Source organism: Eupeodes corollae, chromosome 2, assembly GCF_945859685.1.
Source record: "Eupeodes corollae chromosome 2, idEupCoro1.1, whole genome shotgun sequence".
Taxonomy (NCBI): Eukaryota; Metazoa; Arthropoda; class Insecta; order Diptera; family Syrphidae; genus Eupeodes; species Eupeodes corollae.
In genome coordinates, this window is record NC_079148.1 from 122,185,040 (window position 1) to 122,200,889 (window position 15,850).

The following is a 15,850-nucleotide window of genomic DNA, read 5'->3' on the forward strand; positions in this document are numbered from 1 at the left end:
ATGGGCTGTACTGTACCGTTCCTGGCGAGTTCATCTGCCTTGCAGTAACCTGAAATGTCTCTATGGCCCAGCACCCAGCAAAGGTGGATATTAAACTGTTGCGCCATCTTCATTAGAGATGATCGACAGTTATGGACTGTTAAAGAAATAGTAGAGACAGAGTCTAGAGATTTGATAGCGGATATCAGATGTTGATATCACGTTTTCTTTGAGCCAGGACAAGACTTCCTTTATCACTAAAAGTTCCGCCTGGAACACGCTACAATGATTGGGAAGGCGGAATGAGAGACTTAATTTCAGTCGTTCAGAGTACACGCCTCCACCAACCCCTTCTTTTGTTTTTGACCCATCTATGTAAAAATGGATTGATTCATCCTCCAAGAATGTGATAGCCTCCCAAAAAGATCTGGGAGGTATAGAAATCTGGAAGTTTCTGTCGAATCGCAGTTTGGGGATGGTGTAGTCTGTGTGCTTTGGAATTGATTCTAAATACCTTAGAATTACAGAGTGGCCAATGTTGTTGTACACGTAAGTCCACTGCGACGAAGCATTGAGGTGAATAGCAGAGCTTGCAGTTTTGTGTTTGCTAAATATGTCAAGAGTTGTAAGGTAGAGCAAGGTGTCCAGTGCCCCAGACAGGGTGATGCGAAGCGATCCGCTTATACATAGGCAAGCTGAACGTTGTACTTTGTACCTGTTTATACCTTTTTCCAGAGCAGTCCACCATAGTGCCACACCGTACGCTAAAATCGGTCTGATTACCGATGTGTATAGCCAATGCGTGATACTGGGTTGTAACCAATAGCTTTTTTGCAAGAAAAGAGAGCTACAGTAGCTTTTTTGATTTATAAGTAAACAAACTGATTGATTTGATAACCAAAGATAAAATATTTGATGAAACAAGGTGCTATGTGTCTACAATCGAGTGGCAAAAAAAAGGCTTGAGTCATGTTCATCTTTTAGTTTGGCTCCAAGATAAAGTACGGCGCAACGATATTGATACTTTTATTTCTGCTGAATTACCTGATAAATAAGGAGATCCTATTTTATACGATATCGTTCGAAAAAATATGATTATCATAAGATGGAAAATGTACCAAGGCATTTTCAAAAGACTTTTCGAAAGACACAATTAGGAAATGACAGCTATCCGAAATATCGGCGTCGATGTCCGGCCGATGGCGGAATAACTTGCCCACTGAAGATGAAAGATGGACAAGTTATTCTTATTGATAATCGTTGGATTGTACCACATACTGCAGTATTAACCCGTACATTCGAGTGCCACATAAACATAGAACTCTGTAGTTGGCACCAATATTATGCAATGTTACTAGATTACGGATACTAACTATGAAGAGGAACGTGACGCTAAAATTCTTTCCGGCTCAGCCCAAGGTCAAGTCGTTTTCATTCCCATTATACCGATGATTACTAACGAATACCCGTTCGAATTCCACAATATCCTATAAAGCTCCATCATCATTTTTTTATATAAAATAGTTGAATACCTCCAGGGTGAAGTCGGGTAAACCAGCTAGTACAATATAATTTTACAAATATAAAGCCGAAAATGTGAGAATTTGTTAAGGAAAGCTTCAGTGGCCATTTGGATGATATCGTGTTCTATTCTTCTTTAAAACAAAATAAATATCCCCCTATACAAAATTATTTATTTGTATTATCAAAATACAATCAATTAATAGAAAACCCTGTTATACCGAGAAAAACGGTCTAATTGTGTTGCACAATTAGCATTCATTCAAATCCGTTGTTTTCCACCATCAATGAAACAAAACTTAACACCAAGCTATTATTATACATAAAGAAATCGTAGGTATATTGCATTCAACGCCCGCTCACTATCGCAATATCTCCAAGTTTAATTTAATATATCCTGACATTTAACAGTACATACATAACTACTCCTTTATACATTTAATTAAAACGCATATAAATATGAAAGCAGAGAAAGAAGTTACAGTAAAAAGCTTGTGGAGGAATGCGCTTCCGTTTGCTGAGGGAATTTCTCATTTCTGTTGCATTTCCTCTTTTTGGGATTCTTTTTTTTTATCCCTATTTTATGTACCTCTGTCTCTAGAATTGCAACCGCCTCTGATTCCTCATTTCCTCCCATATCGTCTGCACATACCTTCACTCTTCACACCATCCATTAAATTTATTCCCGAAATCAGTCAAACGAACATTTTAATCATCATCACTCGTTTCGTTCCGTTCTCTTCCATGAAATTCGTTCTACAATGTAGGAATATGATTCTTCTTTGGATGTTCCTTCGGTAAAGAATATAGTTTGACTGGATTTGAGCTTCAAAGTGAGGAGGAAAGTCAACAGATGCAACAAAAAAAAATATTCTAGCTCACAGATTGAGATTTAAGCACAGAAGTAAAGATGCTATAGATCTGTCAGATACAGACCAACTTTTCAAATATACAGCCTTAGACTAAGTAAGAGCGATAAAGAGAGAACCAGGCAGAGGTTTGACTGCCAAAAGGACACAAACGAGAATGATAACTCCTAGATATGATTTTACTCGTCAGAATGCGCGTGCAATATGCAGCATTATCCTCCTCTGATTCTGATTCTAATGCTTGCATCTTTTTTTTTTCTTTAATATTCTTGAAGGCAGTCACTTCTTACTTGAGGTTGACACGTACTCAAAACTGCCTTAAACGTCTGTGACAATATTCTGATGTCTTCGTCTTGGCAAATATGACTTTTCCTCATTTTCTATTTATTTTTTTTTTGTTGGCACGAAGCACTTTATGCACACAGACAAATCTTTATTTTGCATGTAAATCAAAACATGGAATTTGCATCCTGCAAACATTTAGATCGGCGGCGACGCGTGGTGGCATCCAGTCAACCAGCATGTCTTTCTTCATATCCTATCTCGAAGGTACCTATATCGAAGCTAAAAAAATACTTTTTGGAACAAAGTTAAACGGTTTTTGGGGGTTTTCTTTTTTTTTTATTTGTTAAAAAATATCACAAAATTTTCACGTCAAAATAGTTTGCTATGCATATTCTGGGTTTTATAGCTTAAGTTTCAAGTCACCATCAACATCACCATCACCATTTGCCAGAGCGACTGCAGGTTGGATTTGAATTCCAGAGATTGTTCCTTATAGTATAGTTTGATGTGAGGAAGCAAATATCTTCTATATACTTGGGTACTAAGGTAGGTATTCGTCACTCAAAAAGTTCTTTGCTTTCATATTTGTACATCATCGTAGTGATAGAGAACAGTTTTCGTTCTTTTGTCTCCCTATAAACTTTAACTTTAGGGACAGAACACTTAAAGAAAATTATGTTGAAAAACTATTTTTTCAAACTTGACCACGTAAACGTAAATGACAACGTCGAGGTTGACGATGTTATAAGCGGAGTCGAGATCCCCAGCGAGTTGCCGGGCCCCAGCTCTGCAGCTAAAAATATTTAAAAAAAACGCGCTGAAGGTCATCCAGATTAATCTGACGCACTCTTAGTGCGCTTCAGATAATCTGAGAATTTTCCTTAGGGAGGAAAACTTCGACATTGGCGTTATCCAAGAACCGTGGATAAACTGCCTCAAGGTGCGAGGCCTCCAAGACAACCAATACGACCTCTTTTATAAAACCGCAGATCAAGACCAATGTACTCCCAGAACTTGTATTTTAGCTAAGAAACATTTAAAAGGTTTTTATGTCCAAATTTTAGCACTCCCGATCTGACAGTTGTCAGATTTGAAGATAAGAACACGCAGGGTTTGCTGTTGGCCTCTTTTTACTCGGCCCATAATGCACCATCACCTCCGGAGGAGGTGTGCAAAATCATAACCGAAGCTAACATCAAAAAGGCAAACCTTCTGATCGGAGGCGACGCAAATGCTCGGCATACCCTTTGGGGAAGTTCTGTGATCAATGAACGAGGTGAGTCACTTTTTGATTTTATTATTGAAAATAATATGATCATTTGTAACAGAGGCAATACTCCCACTTTCGTCTTTCCGTCCGAGCTCGGAAAATTATGATGGATGGGAGGATGTGCTTGATGTTACTTTAGTAAACAACCGTAATTTATAAGTGGAGAATTGAATAGTTTCCCATTTGAAGTATTTTTCGGATCATAAGTGGATTCTTTTTCAAATTAATTTCGAGTCGAAAACCCCTCCGCCTTACAGAAATCCCAAAAGAACTGACTGAACGAAATTCAGTCAAATTGCGAATTCAAAACTAAGCAACTTAGCGAATCCCACTGAATCGATAGGAGACCTTGAATCAAAGGTGAAAACATTTGAAACTTCTATAAGTAAAGTTTATAGAGTTTCTTGCCAAGTTAAATATAGCCGTAATACCTTTCCTTCTTGGTGGAATGAAGAACTGTCCAGTTTTAGGAAAATGACGAGGACAATTTTCAATATCTGCCACAAACATAAGTTTTACCAACCGTATAAAGACTCTCTTAAAGTTTACAAGCAAGCTCTGTCATCAGCCAAAAGACAAGGCTGGAGAGAATACTATAAGTCAATCGAAGACATAAAGGACTCCGCAAGGTTCGGCAAAGATTTATCGAAGGAACATTGTAATCCTTCATTTCTAAAAAAGCCTAATGGAACCTTTGTATATGAAAACTTTCATATACAAAGGTAGGAGGTCTGTTGTTGAGAAACCGCCTCTGCATCCAGCTTGTTACCTAAGTTGTTTATTGTTAAAATCTTGTTTGATGTTTTCAAAAAGAATCAACAGGAGCATTTGATTTGCTGAGTTCTTATGATTTCGTTAAACTTAGATGTTAAGATTTCGGAAAGCGATTCTTTCCTGTATATTATCATTTCTGCAGAGATTCCATCATTCCCAGTGCATTTGTCCTTTTTTAAATCGTCTATGGTAATTTCAACTTCAGACTTCTCCAGATCAATCTACTGTCAACCAGATTCACCATATTGCGATCGACGCCAGACAAGCTTCCAGCATCATGGATGTACGAACTTTCCGAGGAGCTAACATCGACTTGGACCACTACCTCGTTATAGTCAAGGTAGCACTTCGGATTTCCTGACCTAAGGCAAAACAGGGAGGTGCTGGAAGAAGGTACAACGTCGAACGGCTACAATCGCCAGAGATCGCCAAATCCTTTTCCGACTGAGTTACAAGTAACCTCTCTTGAAGTTCTCTGCCGCCAACACAATGTATCGAAAACCAGTGGCAACATTGCCAAGATGCAATCAGAGAAGCAGCCTCTGATGTGCTGGGTTTCAAACAGCCACCAACAAGGAACCCCTGGTTTGATTAGGATTGTCGGCAGGCAAATGCAGCCAAACAACAGGCACTCAAAGCGAAGCTGCATAAAAGGACGAGAGCTGCTCATGAGCTCTATGAGCAGAAGAGCCGAGAGGAACGCCGACTTCTCAGATGGAAAAAGAGAGGGCATGAGAAGCGTGCGGTCGAAGATGTTGAGAGGTATAAAAGCAGGAATGAGGTTCGAAAGTTTTATGAACAGGTGAAACGAAATTCACAGGTACATAAATCTAGAACCGAAGGCTGCAAAGACGAAAGTGGAAACATCATAGTGGAACCGCAGTCAATGCTGAGGATATGGAAGGACCACTTCTGCAGACTGTATAACGGCGACGAAGAACTGAATTTCCCTGTCAGGCAGGATGATCCATTCAAAATAGACGACGAAAGATAACAAATCCTATCCTCCCAACTTGGACGAAGTAAAGATTGTCATATCTAAGTTGAAGTCTAATTAAGATGCTGGAGCGGATGGCTTGAATGCCGAGCTCTTTAAAGCAGCTGGAGATAAGTTGGTTAGGAGCATGCACCAACTTATCTGTAAGATATGGTCGGAAGAAAGCATGCCCGGCCCGATGAATGGAACCTCAGTATTGTTTGCCCGATCCTGAAAAAAGGAGACCCTCTAAAGTGCACCAACTATAGAGGAATAAGTCTACTTAACATCGCCTATAAAATCTTCCCTGCCGTAATATGTGAACGTCTAAAGGCCATCGTCAACAACCTGATAGGTCCTTATCAGTGTGGTTTTAGAATAGGAAAGGTCACAGTTGATCAAATATTCATGTTCGGCTGATAATGGAAAAAAAATCGACACCCACAATCTTTTCATCGATTTCAAGGCCGCATATGACAGCATCTACAGGGACGAGCTGTATAGAGCCATGTCTAGATTTGGCATCCCTGCCAAACTCATCCGTTTGTGCAGGATGACCATGGAGAATTCACGCCACTCCATAAAGGTTGGAAACAACTTAACATAACCTTTCGATGTCAAAAAAGGTTTTAGACAAGGTGATGCGCTGTCAAGGGTTTTTTTTACATCGTGCTTGAAAGAATAGTGCAGAGCTCACACGTCAACACTAGAGGCAATGTCCAATTACTGGCATATGCTGATGACATTGACATAATCGGAAGAACTCAGCGTGATGTCAATGGGGCTTTTGTGAGTATTGATGCAAAGGCGGCAGAAATGGGTCTAACGGTTAATGAGGGCAAAAAAAAGTACATGCTGTCGTCTAGAAATGACATACAACACCGATGTTTTGGTCAAAACGTCACAATCGACAGACGTAACTTTTAGGTAGTCAAGAACTTCGTCTATTTAGGCTCCGCTGTAAACGCAGAAAACAACACCAGCGCTGAGATCAAAGGCAGAATAACTCTTGCTAACTGCTGTTTCTTTGGATTAAGAAATCAATTGAGTGGTAAAGTCCTCTCTCGAGGGACCAAAGTGGATGATAAGACCCTTATCATCCACGTCCTGCTATACGGTGCAGAAGCATGGACTATGACAAAAGCGGATAAAAGCACCTAGGGTCGCTTCGAGAGAAAATTTCTGCGTGTGATCTACGGTCCCGTATGCATCGAAGGGAAGTGGAGGAGAAGATGGAACGACGAGCTGTACGGGCTGTTCAGCGACGTAGACTTAGCCAGAAGGGTAAAAGTCCAACGACAAAGATGGCTGGGTAACGTAGAGCTCATGGAAACCAATGCTCCGGCCCGGAAAGTCTTCGAATCCGCACCCACAGGACAGCGCAGTAGAGGAATACCGCGGATCAGGTGGCACGCACAAGTGGAAGGTGACCTCAGCCAACTTGGAGCTCGAAACTGGTGACATCTAGCTTGTCACCGAGCTAGATGAAGAAGTTTGTTGGGTGAGTCCCTAGTTCACACAGGACTGAAGCGCCACCTTAAGTAAGTAAGTAAGTAAGCATAATCTTCATATTTCGTCTGGTTATTGTTAAGTAGGAATTGCTATTTGTTGTTATATGATTTGTTTTGTTGTTTCGAGGTTTGTGTTTTTTCATTGTGTTTTTCTAAAAATTCGTTAGCGGTTTTTGTAGTAAGAAATTTTCTTATTGGATTTGTCGGTTGTTTCTTGGAGTTCATTTCGGTTGATCCTATTATAACAGATTTTGTCTTATTACTGTTTATTTCTTTGTTCTTTGGTTGTTCTGGTGTCGAGCTTTCATTCGATCGTATTCTTTTTCTTATATTTTCTTGTTCGTTTCCTGTACAAACTTTTCCATTTACAACGAGTTCTTTAAATTTAAAGTAAGACCTCTTTCCTTCTCTCTTAAACTCTAACAGTTTTGGGATAAGAGGTTTCCGAGCTTCAACCATTGATTTTGGAACATCTTCTGTCATAGTAAAATTTGCCCTCAACTTTTTTCCCAATAAAATTTGTTGTTTTTTTTAAAAGTTTTTGAAAACTAACCTGATTGGTCTTATTTTTCCTTCGCTTTTTTTGCCAAAGCGAAAGCAGCTTGCAATGTCCGTTTCTTCAACTTTGAACTGGTCATTCAATTTATTTATTTGGTCAAGTATCATTGATAGAAGTTCCTCTGAGTTCCGTTCACTCTCTTCTAACTTGAAAATTATCAAATTATTTTTTCTCATAGTCAATTCTAGTTGAGTTATTTGCTTTTCATGTCTAGCACAGGTAGCTTCTTGTTGCTCAATTATTGCTCCTTGCGTCTCAACGATTTTTTCGAGCTTATCAACTTTATCAGAGAGGATTCACACCTTTTCGTCTGTGTGTTTTATGACTCTGTCCGAAGCTTCGTTAATATTTTTAAAAAGGTCGTTTTTTGTTCTTCTAATAAAAGTTTTAAAGTTTCCAGTGTGTTAGCATTATATTTCGGTTACACAAGTTTTATAGAAGCATTACACAAATTGTCCTAGAAATCAGACGATTTCAAATTACACCCTTTTCTTTGAGTGTATTGCAACATCGAACTACTGCACTGCTGTTGGTGATGCTATACTATTCTTTGCTACAAAATGTTGTTGGTGTTTGTTTCCGCACCGGTAACGGTAATGGCATGAATAACGGTAACTGTATGTGAGGCTAAATCATGCATGCATTTGAAGAGTTACCTTTCTGACAGAAATGTGACGGAAGAAAAGGCTTTAGAAGAGAGTAAATGTGTTTGTCTGTCTGTCTGTCTGATAATTTAGTCCAGATCCAGACCCAGAAAGAGAGAGTGCAGTGCAGTGCAGTGAAGTACGGTACCTATCCAATATTTGGTTGTAACGATGTGATGCAAAATACGATGATGCTGATGATAATGATGATGATGACGACTATGGTTTCGTTCAGGTGTCTCTTATACTCACTGTAGATACTTATTTATGCGATTTCACGATGAAGGATTTAACGTTTGACTGTGTTTTGATATTGATTTGTCACAATCAACATACATACGAGTACCTATACCTAGGTAAGGTACACCATACAAACGACTTATATTTTATAAGTTAAAAGGGTACATATGTACATACAAATATATAGTGTACAAGTACATATCAAACTTTTATTTGAAAATGCCCTTTGATGCGTTGTGAAATGAAGATAGTAATTACTCCACAAAGGTATTTTCTCTTTATAGACACCAACAAAAAAAAGTCCTATATCTATAGGTAGGTGTGGGTACCAGAAAGGTATACAAACTATCTATCTAGGTAAAATGAAAACCTTTTTAATTTGTATTCCTTTGTTTTACTTTGATAAATATTTTCAAAATTGATAGGTTTCCTATAGTGTTCTCTTAAGGCTATCAAAATAGGTAGAAATACATTGATAGATAGGTATACAATTTATAGATACATATCTGCATGGATTTGAGTTCATAAAAACTTTTAATTATACGATTGGGGACGTATAAAAAAGAGGTAGAGGGACGGTGTGAGTTTTTGTGGTGTAATGGCATATGCACCTGTGAGCTAAGAAGACAACATGAAAAAAAGGGTCATTCATCAAAATATCACCCATGCCGCTAATTACAATTTTTCGACTGATATTGGTAACAATTTCTAACAAGTGAAAAGCCGAGCTGGCCATGAGAAAACAAAGGTATATTCCTTGCCTGAATCTCGTGCTTTGAAGACGTGACTATATATACTATCTAACAAGCATCCGATATAAGACAGAGACGAAGACAAGGCTTTATATTTTGGTCCGAAACTTTCGCTGGTAGCGTTAATCTCTTCAGTCTTTCATTGGGTGTTAAGGTTTCAGTCCCCAACATTACCTTTATTATTTTGAATTTATTTTTAGAATTCCACATAAATTAATCTTGTTTAAAAATAAGCGTTTAATATTTCACAGACTAATAAAAACTAGAGTTCTTGTTGTTACCTGATAAGTATCTAAAATGACAGATACCAGGGTATCCGATGATGGAAGGTATAACCCTGTAGTTGATCAATGTATCGGGTTATGCATAAACTGTCAACTTTAATTCAAAAAGAAACTCAACTGCTTTATAAAGACCACAATAAGTAAAGGGTGATTTTTTAGCTATTATCTTTTTGGTTTTAACAGTTGATGCACATTTTATGCACTGTCAAACTTCTTCAGTTTGGTCTATAATTATAAACCATGAATAGACTTACAAAGGAACAGCGCTTGCAACTATTGAATTTTATTATCAAAATGCGTGCTCTGTTAAGAAAGTTCACTGCGCACTTCTTCTAGCGAGCGACGAAGCTGATTTTTGTCTAAATGGGTACTTAAATAAGCAGAATTGTCAATTTTGGAGTGAATATCAGCCAAAACCATCGCAAGAGCTACCAATGCATCCAGTAAAAGTCAGAGTTTGGTGCATTTTATGGGCTAGTGGCATAATTAGCCCGTATTTCTTCAAAGATGATGCGAATAGTAGAGCGCTACCGTGAGATGATATCCAACTTTTTTTTGCCCAAAATGCAAGAGCTTGAATAACATGACATTTTTTTTCAACAAGACGGTGTCACATGCCACACTGCACTCGCAATAATGGACTTATTAAGAGGCGAGTAAAGTCAACAATTTATTTGACGTTCGGGACCGGTCAATTGGCCACCTAGATAGTGCGATTTAACGCTTTTAGACTATTTTTGGTGAGGCTTTGTTAAAGCTCATGTCTATACAGGCAATCCTGCTTCAATTGACGTATTGGAAGACAACATTGAAGCATTTATTCGTGAGATACCGGACGATATGTTGAAAAGAATATGCCCAAAATTGGACTAAGTGGATGGACCTTTTGAGTCGCAGTCAAGATTAACATTTTAATGAAATTAAGATTTCATCAATTTTTCTGAATTGTATGTGTTTTTTTTTGGAAAACTTTCCTAAAGCTTTTAAAAAATCACACTTTATATGCACTTTCCTTAATATTGGCATCGACAGTTATAGCGTACACAATAATTGCATCAAATGCGCTATATCCTGCACTTTTTTAAATAACTTTGGCTTTCCCCAAGGTAGCCACTTAGGTCCTCTTCTTTTTATCGACACCATTAATGATATGTAATTGTTTACTTATAAGGCTTCCATTTCTCACTTTACGCTGAACACACAACGTTTTAAAATACAATTACGTCAATATAATATGATTTTTGCGTCCATTCCCTGCATCCAATTGCCTCTCAACTATAGTCCATCTATCTCTTGAGCTACTGATGAAGACGCACTTTCCGGGTTGCGAGAGTGATAACCCCGAATCGCTTGAAACCACAGAGCTAAACGTAGCTCATATGGAGCAAGTTAATTCCGTTATCATCATCAATACTTTTTCTCCATATAAATCCCCAGGCATGTATAACATACTGCCAGTTATGCTTCAAAAGTTGCATGATGTGGCAACTCCATGGCTGGAACAAATTTTCAAAGGATGTCTCCTTCTCAAACATGTGCCCATGTCGCGGAGACAGGTCAAAGTAGTTTTTATCCCGAAAGTGGTTAGGCGAGGTCACGAATCCGCGAAGGATTTCAGACCAATAAGCTTAACATCTTTTGTGCTTAAAACCTTGGAGCGCATTCTTGATTACCATATTAGAGAAATCCTAGTTGGACGACCTCTCGAAAGCTCTCAGCATGCTTATCTTAAATCTACGGAGACTGCCCTCCATGAAGTACTGCGTACTGTAGAACATACAATCCATTATAAAGAATTTACTCTTGCCACCTTAATAGACGTAGAAGGTGCTTTTAACAACGTCCTTACAGAATCCATAGAAGAATCGCTCGTTAAGTTCGGTGTAGAAGACTTCATTCGAGAATGGATTATTTCCATGCTCAGTGGTAGGAAGATTCGAGCCTCTCTAGGCAATACAATCGCAACAAAACACGTGAGTAGTGGAACACCCCAGGGTGGTGTCCTTTCGCCTTTTCTATGGCTTCTGGTCATGGGTAGAATTCTCGTTAAATTAGAGAGATGTTGAGTGAAGGCGGTAGCCTATGAGGATGATTTGGTGCTATTGGTGTCAGGAAAGTACACCTCTGTGATTAGTGAAATCACGGAGTCAGCTTTGAAGAAAGTTAGCAGTTGGGCCAGGAGTTGTGGACTAGGAGTTAACCAAAGTAAAACTGAACTGTTGCTCTTTACCACCAAAACTAAAGTACCGCCCTTCACGCTACCTCGACTCAACGGTCTAATCCTTTCATGTCTTTAATTGCAAAATATTTGGGAGTTATACTCGACCCTAAACTAAACTGGAAACTAAATATTGAAGTAGGGGTTAAGAAGGCCCGTGTTGCCTTCTACGCCTGCAGCAAAACTTTCAGTAAAAAGTGGGGACTTCAGTCGCAGATGATTTTATGGACGTACACAGCCGTAGTAAGCCCAATCTTAACATATGGTATAACATTAATAATCTAAAGAAGGTTCAGAGAACAGCTTTCGTGGGCACCACAGGTGTCATGCGTACTTGCCCAACGGACGCCTTAAACGTTATTTTGGATTTTCTACCAATCGACCTTTTTATTAAATACATAGTTTTCTGCAGCGCTATTAGGCTGAAGGAATCAAACAGCTGGTTGTCAAAACCTTATGGTCACAGCAACACTACGAAATTGATTCCTTTAGATATTATCTCGGTAGACACTGACTACTGCACTCCTACTTTGAACCTTAGTAAGGGTTGTAAGGTTATTTTCCCATCGAGAGAAGATTGGGAGGATAGGTTTCGCCACAACCATCCTTACTGTAGGCTCAAAGATGGAGTGCGAAATTGGTTCTGGGATCTTTTCTGAGTCCCTAAATGTAGCCAAATCCTTTAGGCTTTCTGACTTTGCTAGCGTTTTTCAGGCTGAACTGCTGGCAATAAGGGATGCATGTAAGATACTTAAACAAAACCCAAACCAAAACCGAAATGCGGCTATTTTCACAGACAGTCAGGCAGCTGTCAAAGCCATTAGCTTGGCCATATCCTCATCTAAATTGGTCCAGCAATGTCGCGATGAGCTGGCGAGCCTGAATATTAACCCGGTGTCACCCTGATCTGGGTTCCGGGCCATAGTGGTATCGTGGGAAATGAACGAGCTGACGAGCTAGCCAGGCAAGGATCGGCCCTTCATAGCTCACTTACGGAAATGGTTAACATTCCTCTTGGTGCTATGAAGTGTAAAATCTCTTCTATCTGCCAAACTGAATCAAACCGAAGGTGGAGCAATTTACCCACCTATAACAAAACCCGTACAAACGATCTTCTATGCAGGCCAAGGCAAGACATAGCCAGGATTGTTGCGGTTTGTACCGGACATGCAGAGAAGTTGGGTATTTCTTACAACACCTTTTGCCGTAGTTGTAGTAACCAAAGAGAAAGTGAAACTATAATCCATTTCCTCTGGAAATGTCCTGCTTTGGCAAACACCAGAATGAAATACTTTGGAAAAGCATTCTTTCAAGAACTCGATGAGCTATCTGAGACATAGATTAGAGACCTAATCTTTTATCTCAATGCGACAAAATGGCTGTAACATAATCGCCATGAAGCTTCTCTATCAATTTATCCCTTTCAATCAAAGGTCAAACGAGTTTTTGGTATCAAAACGGCGCACTACAGCGCTAATTGGCTCTCAGGCTAGGTTGCCTTGAGATCGCCATTTCTATCTACCTATAATCCCCTTATCAAGGCATACCTATTCCAAGAATTGAGAGCGTTCAAATACGTTGCCTTTGAGGCAAAGTTAGACATTATTACCCGAAAATTCTCCAGATCAAAACAGTCTTCAATTATTTATTTTCACGACTCGGGAAGAACGTTAAAAGATGTTTGATATATTTTTTAGCCATCGCTACCTTTCAGGTTCTATGAACTGCCCAAATCATTACAAAGCGATCTTCTCAAATTTGTTCACCGAACTCAAAAACTGAATCAAAAAACGTTTCCCGGAAGTACAAATGCTTTGAACAATAATGCAGTTCCAATCCAATTATGAAATAATTTGGATTAAAAGAAGTAAAAAGAAAGCTTAAAGAGTCAGATTCCAAGGCTTATTTTTTCACACCATTCACAACTTATTCAGTTAAAAAAGCTTGAATGCATTGCAAAAAACAATATAAAGAATTAAATGTTGATAAGCAAACTGCAACAATTTGGACTTTTAAGTAGGTCTCTTTATCATTTGCGGTTAAGTGATGTGGTGGTGGTTTGATAAGTTCACTGTGCTTATCAAGCCTTCTCCAATACAGTATGCAGTGAAAGTTGTATTACATTGAAAATTTGATTTAATATAAATAAGGTTCCATTCTGATGACCTACAATAATTACTAAACTATACCAGTAGAGTGTTTACAATCTTAAGGAAGCAAATACTTAAAAATGGGTAAACAACATACCTACCCTTTAAAATTCTATCAAGTGAAACAAAATATACCAAAAGATGCATTAAAAAATCGTTTTTCATTTCAGCACATAATTGGGTTCATATGACACCAGATTCACCAATTCCAACATTTGCTGTTATTGGAGAGTCCGACTGTCGTGACGGTTCGACGACTTATGTTGGGCGTTCCTCTCATGAAGGTGGCCTATTTCCAGCTAGAGTTGATTCGAACAATCATTGTGCTTATGTCAGTTGGGCAGGAAGTGAAATTAAGAAAACTCACTATGAAATCCTGGTTGGTGGAAACTATAGATTTATACAATACTCAGCTGATGGGATACCATTAAGTGCTGTCCGTGCAGGCAATACTGCCGATGGTGAACCACTGTGGGTAGGACGTGGTGTGGTGAAAGGAAATCTTATTGTTGGTAAAATTCACCCTATTCACCAGTGCCTGTTGGTACCGTTCGATGGAGAAGAACACCGTTTGGATGCATATGAGGTTTTAGTTCGTGAACCAGCAAAACAACCATGCCCAACACCAATACAACCGAAAACTTGCCCAAATTTATCACCGACACCGCCTTCAAATAACCTTCCTTCAAATCCTGTTGTAACTTGTTCGTACAATGAGCTTCAATATGAAGATCCTCTACAGTGTCACTTTTCAGTAGATAGTCGATGGAATAGTGTCCCAACTAAAGATGTTGTCAATGAACCCCAACCACCAGCTGTTAAAGGTCCAAATATTCCCAACATGGAGGTAAGGCTTTTTTATCAAAAGTGTTAGAAAACCATAGCTTAATAATCTTCCCACCCTAAAGGAAGACGAAGGAAAAAAGACTTCAGACAGTGAACGAGCGATCCCAAAGCCGAATAACGATGTTAGTCCTAAAGTCAAAGACACCAATGAACCATCCGCTGTGACGACAGCACCATCTCCACCAGAAGAGAAGGATTTGACTACCGATACAGAAGTTGTAACTAAGATCGAAATACCCATCTTAGTCGATGAGCCCTTCGAAGAAAACTCTTGGTTACTTGGAACATTCGATTATATACCCCCAGATGCAATTGTCGTAGGCGAAGACACTGATAAAGCTCTTATCTATGTTGGTAGAGCGCAAAATCTTCCAGCTAAAATCGTTCCCGAGAGAAAAGAAGTTTATATTTCTTCAAATGGAAAAGAATTCTCTATTAATGGTGAATTTGAGTATTTAGTTGGTGAAGGTTATAACTGGGTTAAGGGAATGCAATCTGGAAATAATATTCCAAAAGGAACTGTAACAACTGGAGTATCTGAGAAAGGCCCTGTGTATATAGGACGTGGAACTCTTCTCAATGCAATATCTCCAGGTTCTGTGTACGCAGGAGATTACGCTGTTTATATTCCATACGGTCTTAAGGAACACAGGCTTACTACCTACGATATTCTTGTAAAGGAGTAATATTTTGTTAATAATAAATATAAAGCAAATAAAACACTTTTAAAACCAGATGTTTCAAAGAATACGTACATTTTATACAAAGATTTATGTAAAAGGTAGACCGCACCTACAAGTTTCTTTTGGAAAATGTAATAAAAGTATCGAATTAAATTGTTTCCAATTACTTGAGTTTTAGCCACCTCGGATAGCTTCACAGAAGCCCTCACACCAATTTTGAAAGAAATTGATTGGATTTTGGCATAAAATCGGTTCTTAACGGTTGACCATACAAAAATTCCTGAAGTCG

The 15,850-nt window shown here is 38.8% G+C and overlaps 1 protein-coding gene across 1 annotated transcript; it reads left to right on the forward strand.

Moving 5' to 3' along the window:
• The first annotated feature begins 13,971 nt into the window (after positions 1–13,971).
• On the forward strand, positions 13,972–15,609 carry LOC129946519 (uncharacterized). The gene is made up of 3 exons (XM_056056731.1): positions 13,972–14,116; positions 14,203–14,879; positions 14,941–15,609. The coding sequence occupies exons 1-3, from the start codon at positions 14,113–14,115 to the stop codon at positions 15,562–15,564; spliced, it is 1,305 nt and encodes a 434-aa protein (XP_055912706.1). The 5' UTR covers positions 13,972–14,112; the 3' UTR covers positions 15,565–15,609.
• The last annotated feature ends 241 nt before the right edge of the window (positions 15,610–15,850 follow it).